The sequence below is a fragment of the Diorhabda carinulata genome, chromosome 8 (genome assembly GCF_026250575.1).
Source record: "Diorhabda carinulata isolate Delta chromosome 8, icDioCari1.1, whole genome shotgun sequence".
NCBI lineage: Eukaryota > Metazoa > Arthropoda > Insecta > Coleoptera > Chrysomelidae > Diorhabda > Diorhabda carinulata.
Window position 1 is genome coordinate 7561846 of NC_079467.1, and position 16554 is coordinate 7578399.

A 16554-nucleotide genomic window follows, 5' to 3' on the forward strand; every position below is an offset into this window, starting at 1 on the left:
ATGCAAGTTTTATTTTTAAGAAAATTTGGTTTTTATTTTTATTTTTTTACTCATTAAAAATCACTCAAAAGTACTGCATATTCCTCATTATTGCGTCAAAATGATTGAAAAGAAGTTAAACATAGCAATATTAATTTAAATTTATTAACCAAAAAAATATTTTCGGAAATCGGGGTGGTGCGTTATTTTTAACCACGAGTGTAGAATACCTGACGATCAGTGAGACTTCCGCTCTCCGTCCACTCATAACTTCCTTCATGTAAAATGAAATAATCGCAAATAATTTTTTCTTTGCATAATCTCGTAAGACCATATTCCTTGAGATTAGACCCATATTTCATTCTAGTTAATATTTTATAAATTATTAAGCCCTTTTCAGCAGAAGTAATCGTTGTTGGAGCTTGACCTGATATGGATTCTCTGAAAAATAAATGTAGGAGTTACATTTTGTTCTTAGCGATACTATAATTTGAAGCTCGCTAAAATATTTATATTTACATTTTGAATAGGATTGAATATGACTCAAACTTATTAGAAAAGATAATAACCTGTGACAAATCTTGGTTTTCCACCTATAACCTAGAAACAAAGCACCAATACATGCATGAAAAAGTCCAACTTCGCCAAGATCCAGAAAAGCGATAATGGGCAATCAAAATTCTAAGCAATGATGTTTGTTTTTTTCGATATTCATGTAAATATATACCTTTACTGAATTCCTGAAGGTGAAACTATTGACCAACATCATTATCTTCACGTAAAACAATAAGAAAAAGACGACCGGAATAGTGGAACGATTATGGCTTTTACATCAAGACAATGCGCTGGCTCATTCCGCACTGTCGGTCATACAATTGAATTTTTCTAAGAATAGGTATCTTATTTATCTACATAAAAGGTGTCTATGATGCTGTCGACCTAAACCTTTTTAACCTATTTTCAAATCGAATGATATATCTTTCAGATCAGGTAAACAATGATTTACAAGTTCCAAGATGTCACAAGGTCTTCCTCAAGGTTCTGTGTTAAGTCTATTTCAATTTAATTTATTTACAGCAGAATTGCATAACATCGGAGGCAATAAATGTCACACAATTCAATACGCAGATGATTTTGGATTTTACACAATTCAAGATTCATATGAGAAGTGTCTTTGTGTTCTGGAAGATATTATGCATTCTATAAAATGCTCGATGAATGACATGGGTTTCACCTTGTCTCCTTAAAAATTGCGATGCTATTTTCTTCACCAGACATCGCTTAAAAACACCAGAAATAATTTTGTTATCAGAGTTCGTTATAACAGTGGTAAAAAATTGTAAATACTTAGGTTATATCTAGATATCAAATTGAGATGGACAAAACACATCGACTATGTAAAAGGCAGATGCGAGAAAGGAATCAAAACGCTGAGGTGTATATCTAAGACAAAAATTAGAGTCGATCCGAAAGTATCATTATCAGGGCATATATTTGCTCCAAAGCTGTAAGGATTTGTATTGGGGACATGAGATCCTCCCCATGTGATGCAATTCTAGCTGACGCTAAAGAACCACCTTTAAGCATTCGCAGACGATATCTGGTCAATAAGTACATAATAAAATTAAGGGAAAGAAATTGCTTCACTCAATACATAGTATCTAACAAACAAATATTGGAATTTAAAAAATATTCCTCCACTGGCTTTTGTATATACCAATAAATTTATTGATATAATTAATGTAATAACTGTATATCCACTTTACAAATTTAATTTTGAAACAATTATGGTGAGGTCCAACGTCCTACTTCCCTTATGGTCGAAGAGCTGACGTTTGAGCTTGGAAACGGGGAGCCCGTTATTAGTATATCACCAAACGGCATTTCTGGCACTCTGTACAGGTCGGATATGAAAATGCCAGCCGGTTTTCCTGGGAGAAAAAATGAGCTGGAAAACCTGATATGGTATACGAGTGAAAACTCTGAGATCGTGGGGTCCGAATGTCAAATAAGAACGCTGAAACAATACCAGAAGTTTTGGAGGTCGGAAAAGCCCTTTTTTTCGCCCGGGAATATCGGCTGGCATTTTCATATCCGACCTGTATAGAGTGCCAGAAATGCCGTTTGGTGATATACTAATTACGGGCCCCCCGTTTCCAAGCTCAAACGTCGTGTACCTTATCGATTCTGTTTTTTGTAGCCAGCTCTGGAACTATTATATTCAAGCTCACACGTAATCAATAAAAATATTATGATATCCATATTGTCTAACTACACTAACTATTCAAAAATTTTTACAGACGGGTCAAAAGGTCAAAATGGGACACGATGTGCCTTTTATCGGTGAGACAAAAAGGTAAAGGTAAAATTTAGGTTACACGGTTCATGTTCAATTTATACAACAGAAATGTTTGCCATTTGGCAAGCACTTCTGTATATATTAGAGAAGAAAACGTTGGTGACAACGTAATAATAAGAGATTCGATATCATCCATATAATCCCTTGCAAGAAAAAGCATAAAAAACTTTTAAAACCCATTATTGTGAAACATTAAAAGCTGCTTGTGGATATTAAATCAATTAAATATAAAAATTACTTTTGGATGGACTAAAGGATATGCTGGTATTAAAGGGAATGAAATTGCTGATTAACTCGCAAAAGAAGCAATTGGAAAAAATAATAGAAAATAGAATAATAGAAAAATTTTACAACACCCAAGACATACTATCAGTTCTTAAAATAGAGTTGAATAATAACTGGCATACACAATGGAAAAAATATATCCAGAGCTCAACTAACCACTACACTTTGTTAAATAAAGAACTACCTCAAAATATCTCCCAAATATTCAAATATAGTGTCAGTAAAAAATATTCTACCACAATTACCAGAATGAGGCTCAATCACGGTATATTGTCAGCGCATTTGAATAAAATAGATTTACTGAACAGTGCTTAATGCTCATGGGATAATACGTCTACTGCTGATCTAAATCACCTAATATTTTCTTGTAAAAACCATACCACACAAATTAGACAATTCATAGATAGTTCTTCTCATAACAATATTAATTTTCCTATAAATTTAACGTATTTATTAAGCTTAGAAAACAAAGTAATTTAAGAATCATTAATTCAATTACGAGTTATATCCCAATATGAAATTATACGGTTCTTACTATTGATTTTCTTTTCAAACAAATTTTGTGGCTGCGGACTTTGATTCCTAAAGCCAAATATCAACTTACACACACACAGATAAAAAAATCCCATAAATGCATATAAATAGGATATGAGCCAAACAGATATAAATTGTGGAACAGAGACTGAAATATTTATTATCAGTCACGATATAGTAGTTGATAAACTTTGAAGTTTCAATACCTAAGAAACTAAAGAAGACAAACGAAAACTCAATAAAAATATCAAAATCGGATATCGGAAAAATATCAATCAAGAGCAAACCAAAATTATTATCCTACAAAAAATATAAATCACACATCACACAATCAAATATAATAAATGTTATAAAATTTTTTCAACATAATTATAACTTTCTATTTCTTACCATCATATTAAAACCGTGAAAAAAAACTTAATATTAATAAAACCTTCCAAAAACAAAACTAGAATTGGTTGCAAGTGGGAACCCAAGCAGGTATAAGGCACGTTCAGTTGCAAAAAGGTTCAAATAAAAATATTCATCCAACATTTTTTGTAAACGAATATTTATTTATTTCTTTGAGTGGAGGTGTTAATATCAATATTCCTTTCAAGCTTATTGCTTGTAATTTGTTCTCATCTGGTTGAACACTGTTTGATGGTTGTATTTTTGAAATTGCCACATGCTCAAGATGGCTAATGTGGATAGAGGCGCGTACGAGACCTTGTACCCTAAATTGTGGCTTAAGAAATAATCTTTTTTAGTTTAATTGTTTCTAACATATGAAATATTCAACAACTAGAAAAGTATTTAATTTTATTATCAAAACGATTCGAAATTCCAAAAAGAAACCAACTGGGTTTGAGTGGTCTGTTCGCGAAATATACACTTAACGCCGATGTCTCTAAGTAGTACAAGGAAAAAAGGCAAAAGATCCAGTTGTACACGACAAAGTTCTCCAATGCTCATTGATTTATACCAGTTTGAAAAACATTATATTTGTAGCAACTAACCCAAAAGTTATTATAGCCATAAATGATAATAATCCAACGTGGGGGGGGGGGCATTCAAAGAAGATTTGGAATTTTCAATCTTTCCAATTATTAATTTTTATGGATATTAAAATAAATTATGTTACCTACTTACGGAGCACGTTCATATATTCCGCCGTGTTCATCTGGATCCGTTAGAGGGGTTGCCATAAAATGCGGAGGAGGTTTAACAATAGGTCGATAAGCCATACTTCTACTTGCCAGATCAACATCACATAAATTAGCGTATATAACAATAAGATCGTCGGGAGCATGGATCTTGATAAACACAAAGTCTGGATCTACCTAATATTAAAAGAATTCCGCTTAATATAACATTTACTCATATATACAAGGTGAGACTATTAAGTAACGAGCCTAGCGCTGCTACAAAAAAAGTACGCATACGCTAAAGGTTAAAGACTATCAGCTGTTTAGCCTTAAGCCTTTTTTTTCGAATGCGAATACGTGTCTACAGACAAACCAGTACAGCCATGGCCTTCTTTACTTTTTTTGTTTAGATGTGATAATAGAGCCACGGATTTTTGTGGAATTTCATATAAAGCTTGAAAAAACTGCAACTGAAGCTTATATTATTGAATCAAGTGTATGGCAATGAATGTTTGTCGCGTCCATGTGTTTTTGAGTGGTTTAAGCGTTTACACGATGGTCCAGAAGATATTGAGGATGATTCACGATTCAAGTCGGTAATATTGTTCGATCTGACCGTCGGTCGGCGTCGCACACTGGGGCAAAAAGGTCCTATACCTGGCAATAAATCAGGAACTCTATAAATATATGCCAAAGTTGATTATTATTAATAGGATGTGTTATTACTACAAATAAAACACATAGTTAACATTTTGAGTTTTATTTGTTTTCCTTTAGTTATTTATTTACGTGATTACATATCCATACAAAAAAGATACAGCTATTACATTTCATCATCTTCAGATTCAGAAGAGTTATTCTTGTCATCCGCTTTCACTACCATCGTTGGCGTCATTAATGTTGTCAAAGCCACAATGTTGCTGAAGTCCCGTTTTCAATAAATCCCTTGTTTCTTTAGGAAGGCACTCAATTTTTTTCTTTTGAAATTTTCTTTTACTAGTTATTACGGTATGGGAACTCAGTAAAAATGAATTAAAAATATTCTCGTTTGTTTTTTCACGACTACACTTTCTTGAAAAATGCTCCCGATATTTTTTAAAATCTTTGTTTCCGGCTTCTTGAGCTTCTTCTGTTGATTGGTCCATAGGCAGCAAAGCAGGGCCATGTATAAAATATTCATGTGAAGTAGGAGGCATATTATACCAGGGATATTTATCAACAAAGTATCGAGCGGTTTTGTGTGTGAGTCTGAATTTTTCTGCATCAATTTCATGCCCACTTGAAACTACTATCATTATAATATGCATGTTTTTAATTGAATTAATGTTAATGTGAGTAATTTCAGCTGATAGTTCTGCGTCCTTAAAAAACCGTCTAGCGGGATTTCCATCATTTGAATTACCAAATCCGGGCTTAGGTTTGTCTCTGATTAAACCAGTTCGTTCCCTACATTCTCTCTGAATACGGGCTTTGTTTTCCTGAACAATTTCTTTATCTGTTCCTCGATCTTGTCACTTTTTAATTGGTAATTTGTATGACAGATGTAAAAGACATTCAAACATTCGTATCCATCCATGCAACACCGATAATCCAAATCCCAAATTTTCTGTTTTTATTTCTCAATTAATCATTTCGTCAATACAATTAAAATCCTTGGATGTTGCGCCACAAATAAAGCATGTTTGTGTGAAGGTTGTGTCAGTAAGCGCATTACATATTTTGCCGTCAATCATTGAAAATATTAAATTATGAGATAGATTTATCTTTAATTATGCAATGCTTTATATGGTCGACAGTATCGAATGGATGTAGAATGAGGATTTTGCCACACGATTTTCTCATCGGATCCATAAAAAGCCTGTTTGTATGAACTACTTTTTTTGCAGCTTGAAATACTTGATAAGAAGGAAATTTTTTTGGAGCACACATACTGGTATGGAGATAACTTCGCATCCACTAAAACCGCTAGAGCATCTTTCACCTGACATAATTTGTTTCTCAAGTGTCTTCTCAAATGTTTTTCTGTATCGACTCGTACGTTTCGGAGATGTGCTGGTAATAACATGCAACACTTTTGAAGCTTGCGCTTGTCCAGTAGCGCTTAAGCTCATTTGAGTGGCATCATTTAATATATTTATTGATGTAGACTCTCTCAACTGTTTTGTTTTTAATCGTTTCCTTCGTTCGAAACTAGAATTAAATGGAATTTCTGGGCAACCTTTTTTCCTTTTAAAAATCTCTGCATTTTCTCTTGTTCTAAATGAAATTGATGTATCAAGTCACTCAGCTATATTTTTGAGAAACCTTTTTTCTATCCTGAACGCTTTCATGCAGCGCGATTTAAGCTGTGATTTTAAAGATGACAAAGTTTTATTTAAGAGCTTTAAAAGCTCTTCACTTTCACATTTAGTTCGCTTCATTATTTCATCTTTCAAAGAATTGGAATGAGCACATTTCACATTGTGAAAATATCAAGGGACAAATCACCAGCAGGACAAAGAAGCCTTGGAAGACCTAGGAAAAGATGGAGTGACAACCTCCCAGGTGACATATTCTTCAAAAGAAGTGTTGGATTTTGATAAACTTGAAACCGTAGAATAATTATTTATTCTATCCAATTAGCAACTGCCCAAATTTTTTTTAATTGTGTTTGTAACTATAGACGTAAAGCATAAATTATAAATTCATATTATTTTCATTTATACCTTCTAAATAATGGCCAGACTGAACATGGTTGCCATTTTTTTATGTCAGAAGCCAGCACAAGAAGGTAAACCGTATTAGACTCAAGTAGTTCGAGTATCGACTGCCGTTTCGAGATGCCTTTGATTTCATTCATCTTTAACTGCTGTAGTTTGTAGAGTTCGAATATAACGTGCCTTGATAGCTGATTCCACAGGTTTGCACTTCTCCAAAGAGTACCTATTAATTGGAGTTCTGGGCGTCTGCAGGCGAACTCGGCAGCCTCGTCTGCCTGTAGAGTAGGTCTTGGCTCTAAGTGGGATTATGTTTGATAGCACGGAAGAGCATCTAACGTATTAGTATTGGTAAAACGGAATCAGATCGGCGATATTTCTTCTTTGCTCTAAGCTGTCGAAGTTTCTGGTCAACTCTGGATACTCTGGAGCTCCAAATTGGCGAGCAGTACTCTTAAGATTGACGGATCTGGGCCTAATAGGGATTAGAAGCTGTTGCTGGGTATATAATCTTTTAGTCTTAAGAAAGTTCCAAATTTTTGTGCAGCTGCCTTGGCTAATTCGGCCACATGACTGTTGCTCCCAACTTCAACACCCCTAACAAATGAATTTGCGGTGATGGTGATATTTTATATATCCAGATAGAACCAAATTCTTAGCCGCAGTGCTAGTCTACGTCTTTGCTGCATTAAACTCAATCAGATTGCTTCTACCCCACTCTAGAATGTTTTTAAGATCGATGTTGATGGTGGTAATCTGTTGCTAGCTACGAATTTGGGTATTAGCCGAGTTTATTGGGGCTGTTGATTTGAACTACAACAGTGTGTCATTAATGCATCCTCATCGCACTCTACTCTTTATTATAAAGGCAGTTGATTCCATCCGTTCCATGTTTTCTGTATTTTTCATGATCATTAGCCATAACCTAATTGTTTTTGCTGAGTTTCCAAATCATTTTAAGTCTCGATTGATTATGTGTAAAATCTATAATGAAAGTGTATAAATCATGCTAATACTCAATTGTATTTGTTCAATAGTTCAAAAGTCATTGTTAAAACAACATTTCAATTGAAAGGTGAGGTTTTGAAGATCGTACGTATTTAAATATCTACTTGAATTCAATCATTCTTAAACTTAACTAAAAACTTTGGATATAACAGGTAATTGAATAAATACACCATTACAAAATGTACTTACAGTAAAGTGTCCACTTTCAAGAACAAATCCTCCTGTTTTTAGATTGTCTACAAATTTTTCAAATTTGGAAATCTTATCAGGATTAACTAACCAGCTTTTTCTATAAACCAAAATAAAGTCTACGGTTCTTTTACCATCAGTAAAATATAACGTTGAATGTCTTTCCATTATAAATACTATATCAGAAAAGAAATGTCAGGGTGACATTTTTTTAACATTAGATACTAATATATTTTTATTGGTTACCTATTGTACTTGTTCAAAGTACGCCGCATTGGACGTAAATCCAGCTTTCAATAATCGCGTGTTCTAAAGTTGCTATGACAATATCAACAACGCGAGAAACAAGCTTTGTTCGGGAGTCAATTTATAATCAATTCAGAATCAAATGATAACCAATGTAGGATCCCTGTAAGTGCATGCTTGATTACAAAATAATTCAGTCTGTTGATTCAGCACGAACGCGACTGATTAACAGAATCGATGAGACCCGCGAATATGGATCTGAAAATTCAAAACTGCGATCCGTGAACGACCATATTCGAAATACGATTAGGAATCAGAACCGCGAACTTGGCTAGAGACTGTTTCAAACAGGGTTGGCAGATCCTTGGCTACTGAATATGGGACAATCTACCCCCTCCACTCCCGAAAAGCAAGGGCGGGAAAATCTTCATAGAAATAAAGAAATATAAGGTTGAAAAAATAACCTTTAAAAGGTATTTTTTCTAAAATGTATTATCTGGATCTTAGTATTAATATGATTAATATTAATTTTTTAACCACATTTTAATCAAGTTATTTATTATTATATACAATTAAACCTGGATAAGTGAGAGTAATAGCCAGGACCCGTCATTTTAAGCTTCCAAAACCTCTATTAGCGAGAAACAGAAACCTCTGTAAGAGAGAGTCGTTTTTCCCTCATAGACCTCCGTTAGTGAGACTGCTACTTATCTTACTTATTATAAATTTAACATGTGCTATTTTATGACTCATTCTTAACTTTCCTGGAACTTTCTACCATTTTCTTTAGTATTCTCGTCAATATTGTACCTATTCTATTTCGTGGAACTAAATAATGTTGTTATTTTATCGCATTCTTTTCAAATGGACACGTGTGCCTGTGTACCGTCCTGTTTGTCGGATTTACTCAGTTTATAGTTATCAATTGCGAAGGAAAGTTATGTTCAGCATCATGTCAAAACGGAAAATTAAAGTACTGTCATTAAGTGATAAACTTAAAATAGTGAATGCGTTTGTATCCAGAAAATCGCGGAATGAAATTCAGAATGAGTTTAATTTACCAGAATCCGCCTATTATAAAATTATAAAATCAAAAGACTCTATAGAGTCTGAGTGCTCTGATGGACATGGAAATATTAAGAGGGCTAGGCAATACCGAAAAGTGCCTTTTGGAATGGATAAAACGAACTCTCGATATAGTTATTTTCCTAACAAGTGCGGAAAGTGATACTTTCCCGCACGCGACTGCAGTTGTCCCGAACGACGCGGAGCGGAGTTCGGGCAAGCGGTCAAGTGCGGGAAAGACACTTTACGCATGAGTTAGGAACATTATTTTTTGTACGGCCGTATATACAAAAAAGTATACCAACCCATTTTTCAAAAATTATTTTATTCCAACAAACATAATAATATACAAAATTTTAACTATAAACTGGGAATCCAGAACTTTTCAGCTAGCAACGGCTGGTTAGAGGGTTTTGAAAGGCGTCATGACATAGCTTTCAAAAAAGCAGCTGTAGAAAGTAAATCTGTGGACCAAGGTGTGTGCAACCACTGGACTGAAGATCTGCCAAATCTTTTAGAAGGGTACGAACCAGACGATATTTACTTTGTTTTTTAAGTACCTTCCGGATAAAACATTTACGTTTAAAGGCGAAAAATGCCATGGAGGAAAACAAAGCAATGAACGTCTTACACTTCTCCAGTGTGTAAACATGAGTGGTATGGACAAACTCCCACTTCTCAACATCGGGAAATCAAAGCGACCTAGATGTTTTAAAGGTGTCAAGACTCTACCCGTTGATTATGCCAATAATACAAAGGCTTGGATGACCAAGATATCAATTAAAAATTGGTTGAAAAAATTTGACGAACAAATGAAGATAAACCGAAAAAAAATTCTGCTATTCATTGACAATTGGGCTGCCCATACGAACTTACCAACATAAAAGTAATGTTTTTATCTGCTAACACCACTAGTAAACTTCAACCATTAGATCAAGGCATCATTCACACTTTTAAACGCTTTTATCGCAGAGAAGTCGTCAAACATATTCTTACGAGTCTGGAAGAAAACAGTAGCTCTGACATTAACGTACTTCTAGCTACAAAATTTGCTAGAAAAGCATGGTACTTAGTCAGTGACGTTTCTGTCAAAAACTGCTTCAAGAAAGCTGGGTTTTGGAAAAGTACAGATGAGCAAGACCTGCTAGAGGAAAATGATGTTGAAGTTGGACCAAGCAACGAGGAATGGACTAAGCTTGTGTCTCACGAATCTAATATGTTAATGCCGAGCTTCGATGATTTCGTTTAAATTGACGACGACGTAACTACCGCTGGAGAACAAACCGACGACGATATCGTTAAGAATTGTGTGAACACCTATATTGCTGGAAATGACAGTGAAGACGAGGCACAGATTCCAGAAACAGAAATAAAGATCATTCCAATGAAGTTAGCTTTAAATGTGTTGGAGATGGTGCATCAGTACTTTGAATACGCGGCGGTGGTTGATCAAGCAATATTCGACAAAATTTATGAGCTAGAGAAAAACATTGAAAATACAAAAATAGAAACCCAAACGAAATTGACGGTTTTTTTTAAGTAAGTACTTAAAAATATATACATATGTACATAATATATGTTGTGCATATCATGCACATAATTTTATCATATTACATATTTACTACATTTGTACATGCTGTGTATTGCTGCGTACCCCTATAAGAGAGAAACGCTACCCATGTACCTGCATTAACAAGAAACTCGGGTTAGTGACAAACCTCTATAAGCGAGAATGAGATTGTGATCCCTTGAACTCTCACTTATCCAGGTTTGACTGTATAATATAATAATAAATAAACGAAAGTTTAGTTGGAATCAACTTGATTATTTTAAATAATAATTTGTTTTAAGTTCGTTTTACTTTGATTAAAACAGTATTTTAACCAGATATTCAATACTTTTCCTTTTTTAAATAGAACATTTTTTAAGCAAAAGCTTTCTTTTACAACGCAAATACTAGTACGGTAGTATGTAAATCCCTTACTCATTTTCTTTTCTTTGTAATTAAAAATAACAAAATAATAGTATCATAGCAATATAACTTTACATTGTGGTATACATTTAATTAATATTTGTTGTTAGACTTCACTGCTTCAATAATGTTTTTGACGTTCTTGTTAACTCTAATATTTTTTTAAAAGATTCGAACAGCTCTCATCAGATGAATTAATTGCTAGGATTAGCTCCGCCTTGATAAGTTCAGGTGTGTATCATCAAAATTTGAATCATGGTTTGAACTCATTGATCTTATGATGTAGAATGGATTCTCTTCAGAAAAATCAAACCATTTTTACCCGACTGCCAGGAAGGGTTATGTTTTTAACGCGTCTCTTGTATGTATGTATAGTAATATTCTTTATTACCTTGTATCTCCAGAACTGCTAAACGGATTTTCACATTTGAGGTATCGTTAGATTCGTTTCATTAGCCCAAGTGTTCTTATATAGGAGACATTAAAAAAAACCAAAATGGCGGATTTTGGACGCCATGTTGTGAGGTAAAAAAATTTTTTTTACTATCAAGCATATCGAGTTGGGTATCAAAATGAAGGATTTTAAACACTGATTGTAAATATGTATATAACTTGCAGTTTTAATATTAAATGGAACGATAAAAAATAGCTAATTAAAATAATTCAGACCTGTGCGGATAGATGGCACCACTAAGTTTTTAAAACGCGGTATCGTTGTGACTTCTTGTTATCTAAGACTAATATATTTACTACGAGGACGGACCTACGTTGTTACTATAATTATAATTGTCTTGCCCGATTTAAATATCTTCATTATTTGGTAGTAAGTTATAATATCGTAATAAATTATTATAGGTTCACTAAGACCTTGTACTTAGTTTTGTATTTTATTCGCATCCGTTTCGATCGATTGAATTAGTTTAAGTTGTAAAATGTAAATACTTATCGAGTTAGGTTAGGTTTAGTTTTGAATTTTACTTCCCGAGGGAGCGTTATACAAATTCTAGTTAGGTACTGGTACTGGATAGAGCCAATTGAAGATGGAGAAGCTGTCAGAATTTTCCCAACAACTAGACTGGTTGATGCATATAACGCGACTATGACAGAAAAGTTAGAAAAGCTCACAAAAGTATACACCGTTAGTGCTGTAGACATCTCATTGGATCCTAAAACATATGGTTAAAAACCACGAGAGGAATACTTACCTGAAGATCCCAATAAAACAGGTGGTATACCAAACCAACTCAAATTAGGTGTAGGCTCTCGATCCATGCTAAGACGGAACATCAATGTTAACCATGGGCTGGTTAACGGTGCTATGGGTGTTATCCGACGAATAGATTGGCCAGCACTACGCAGAGAGCAGTTGGAGCCGGGAGAAATGCCACAAGCAGTATTTGTGGAGTTCGATGACCCAAATATAACAGGGAACCGACCTGGTATTGGAGTCCGGATAGAGCCTTGTGCTACAGAATTTGATGCTTTACGTGGTAAAGACAAGATTGAGCGACGAATGCTTCCCTTAATTTTATGCTGGGCAGTGACAGCGCATAAATTACAGGGCACAACTTTAGACCGAGCAGTTGTAGATTTCAGTAGAAACTTATTTGCAAAAGGTCAAGCTTACGTCGCTTTGAGCAGAGTGAAGACTCTCTCCGGACCTGCTATTAGTTCTCTTGACCCTAACAAATTGCTTAATCAACCACATGACATAAATTCATTCAAGGAATTAATCCGGTTACGTAATTTTAACTAAAAAGACATAAATAAAATAATAATTAAAACAAAAACAAAAAACCCGCCTGCATGGATAACTACAATTAAAAATCAACTGAAAAGACTGAAACAAGATGAAAATTGAATGATATGATAAATTATTATCTCTTTGTGCATGCCTCCGAATGTAATTCTGTTTATAATGTTGCAAAAAAGTGAAAAAACTACCGTGCTGATATTTCTAAGTGTACAATATGCAGGTACATTGGTTTGGTACTGTTTCAATTTATGTTTCTGGTTTTAAGTACCTGATCATTATTTTTTTAAAATACCTTATCATTGAATTTTCATCTTGTTTCAGTCTTTTCAGTTGATTTTTAATTGTAGTTATCCATGCAGGCGGGTTTTTTGTTTTTTTTTTTAATTATTAGTTTATTTCAAATAATTAATAGCTGTTTGATGTAATTCATTCAGCTCATCTGTCATGGCTAGCCGCTTGCTATCACTGAGCTTCCTTAAAGCTTTTAATACAAAGGACCCATAAAACTTATCATTTATCCTACTTACTAGCTGCTTGACCAATTTAATCATTAAATAATAAATTTCACCCGCTGTTGTTCCTTTATTTTGTAGTTTTTTGCTGGCAGTTTCAAAGACCACGAACAGATTACTGATAAAGTGTAGAACTATTGTTTATTTAGTTCAATAATTTCAATAGAGTTGACGAAAATAAAACATTTCTCAATGTCTTTGGAAGATTGTTCTTTTCTGAAAGGAAATAGGCCATCAAAGCTGGCAAGTTTCTAATAATTCTGTCAACAGCAGGTACCAAACTTGTAGTAACATGCCTAAGCTGTACTCTTCATCAATATATTCAAATATGTCTCTCAAAGAATCTCGCCTAACAACATATAAAGAAAAACAGGATTACATATTTAGGACTACTGCTTCAACATCAACTTCTAACGTGTCAATAGTTTGGCGGAAAGCATTATGAATAACATGGTATAAACAGCCTGCTTTTAACAAGATTGGGTTTTCATCTTTCAACAAAGTGAATGCTGACCGGTTCTTACCCATGTTTGCATTTGTATTATCAGCAGAATAAGCTGTAACTTGGCTTAAGCTTATATTATGTTTTGTGAATCAAGTCGTACCACAATTAACAATGGTATCAGAGGTTTCCTGAGGTACAAGTCAAGCAGTTTATTCGATGAGTCTGTTAAAATAGGAGAGAAACTGTCCCTAATTTCATTAATTACAGATTTTGTATACATTGGGCACAGTACATTTTTTACATTAGCTTCAGCTATAGCTCTTCTACAAGAAACTTTTGTAGCCACTTTTGAGTCAACATATAGTTTAGGTAAAAGCTTGTGACTCCAATCCATTCACATATAAGATAAATTATGTTTAACTGTATGAAATACAGAGGTTGAATCTGCCAAAGACTTTCAAGAAAAGTTTTAGTTGCAAAGAAATTTCTTATCAAAGAACTGGAAGCAACAGTCACTTTATTTCTTTTGTGTTTTTTACTTTGTGAATGTCGAGTAACATCACTACAGCCTCCATGAGAAACATCTTTACCTGTACATGGCTTAATCCACTCTTCTTCTTTAATTCACTCCTCTCTGAATACGCACAACCCTTTCTTTGGTATATCTTCAGTGCTACAACTTTTCCTTTTTTTTTTTCATGATTGAGTGTATGTACGAAGAGTCTAGCAGTACCGATAGCCTAAGCTTTTTAAAACACATGTCGAATGACTGAACTGAGTAACGATTGGTGAAATAGATGACATGGCGTAGTGGGGTGGTGGCGCTAATATTAATGTTCTTTGTTACGAGATAATACGATGTTTACTAAAACATTTTATGTAACTTTTCATGTAATTTTTTTAATTTTGTCACTCGTGAAAGTAAAATACGGGACAAACAGCGTCCGTTTCAGTTTGTTCCGGGACGGGAAATACGGGACTGTCCTTTGAAATCTGGGACGTCTGGTGGTTCCAAATGTCAAATCGTTCATCATTCTCTCAGAGCATTTTTCGATTTTCGGGTTATTGAGATTGAAAATTTTTTGCTAATTATAGAGAAAGTACAGAGCAAAAACAATTAGAAAAATTAAGTGAAGATCCAGACGTGTTGGTTACTATAACTGATGAAGATGTATTTTCAATACGCATGTTGTCAATAATTTGATATTTATAATTTGATAATATATATTTATAAGCTCTTGCTTTTGAACACCACTTTTGGCAGATTATTGCTTCGGCAGATTATTTTGTTCAGTTTTGAACCGTATTTCATCCAATGGGCATATTATCATAGTGATCATTTTCGGATATCCAGTTATCCAGTGACGATTTATTCTTAGGAATAATCTGGGGATTTCAATATTTGAGCCCCCAGTTTTTCCAATAAGCTAACAGAACAAATGTTGCTGTCGTTGTTTTCTAATAAAATTTGTTTTTAGTACACATTCTTGAACTACCTTGGAAAGTCTTGCTGAATACAAGGTTATATTCAACTAGATTTGTTACAGAACCATCGTTGTTTGATTCGGTACAAAAATTTAATAATTGGAATTGTATTTCGAGATTTCATAAGAATCGCCCATTAAATACTTGAAACGTCAAAATCGAAATAAATCAATATGTATCAATGGCAAAGTGATAAATTGAAAACAGCCCATGGGATATATTTTCAGTATAATGTTGTACTGATTTGTTTTCTTCAGATGACTTCAAATTAATTAGATTTATAGTGGAGGAAAAAAAATTTCAACAATTTTAATCAATATTAATATCAAATTAATATCTAATCAATAATATCTAAAATTCATACAAAACGATATAAATAATAATAATAATAATAATAATAATAATAATAATAATAATAATAATAATAATAATAATAATAATAATAATAATAATAATAATAATAATAATAATAATAATAATAATAATAATAATAATAATAATAATAATAATAATAATAATAATAATAATGCCCTCAGGGGGTCGCACTGCGACTACGGGTGTGGCAAGCCCGAGGTACCCTAGCTAGAGCTCCACCCCACTCCCAAGGTGGACTCTAACCTAACCTAACCTAACCAAAAAAACCCACTATTCCAAGAAGATTTTCCTCCCCCGACGCTATTAGGTTGCGAGGGCTAGGGGGCTTCCTACCTTTTTTCCTGTACCCCGGATTGGTTCTGCGCTGTAGTCTGCTGGGAGTGCATCGCCCTGCTTTCGGTTCGTCACCCAAGTAGCTGCTGATGCTGATGTGAGCTAGTCTCTGCCGAGGTGGATGATGGCGCGGGATCGGAAGCCAGCCACTACGGGCCCTGATCAGGTAGTATGTATTGAATGTGGAA

General features: G+C 34.1%; 2 protein-coding genes across 3 annotated transcripts in view; one reads left to right on the forward strand and one right to left on the reverse strand.

Annotated features, from left to right (window-relative positions):
* Window positions 1-8378, reverse strand: part of LOC130897529 (anoctamin-4-like) — a 95782-nt gene extending 87404 nt beyond the window's left edge. The window contains exons 1-3 of one of the 2 annotated variants that reach the window (XM_057806438.1): window positions 8178-8378; window positions 4285-4479; window positions 210-420 (exon numbers count right to left, since the gene is read on the reverse strand). In XM_057806438.1, coding sequence (XP_057662421.1) covers window positions 210-420; window positions 4285-4319 — 246 coding nt within the window. In that variant the 5' untranslated portion in view covers window positions 4320-4479; window positions 8178-8378. The remainder of the gene's footprint in view (window positions 1-209; window positions 421-4284; window positions 4480-8177) is intronic. The other variant, XM_057806437.1, reaches the window with a different exon arrangement.
* Window positions 8379-10377: 1999 nt separating this feature from the next.
* LOC130897420 (tigger transposable element-derived protein 6-like) lies at window positions 10378-10737 on the forward strand. The gene has a single exon (XM_057806258.1). It carries the CDS (start codon window positions 10378-10380, stop codon window positions 10735-10737), a length of 360 nt encoding a protein of 119 aa, XP_057662241.1.
* Window positions 10738-16554: the final 5817 nt, after the last annotated feature.

Coding starts and splice junctions, on each gene's coding strand:
- LOC130897420 (XM_057806258.1), top strand. CDS start 10,378: ATGTTTTTATCTGCTAACACCACTAGTAAACTTCAACCATTAGATCAA.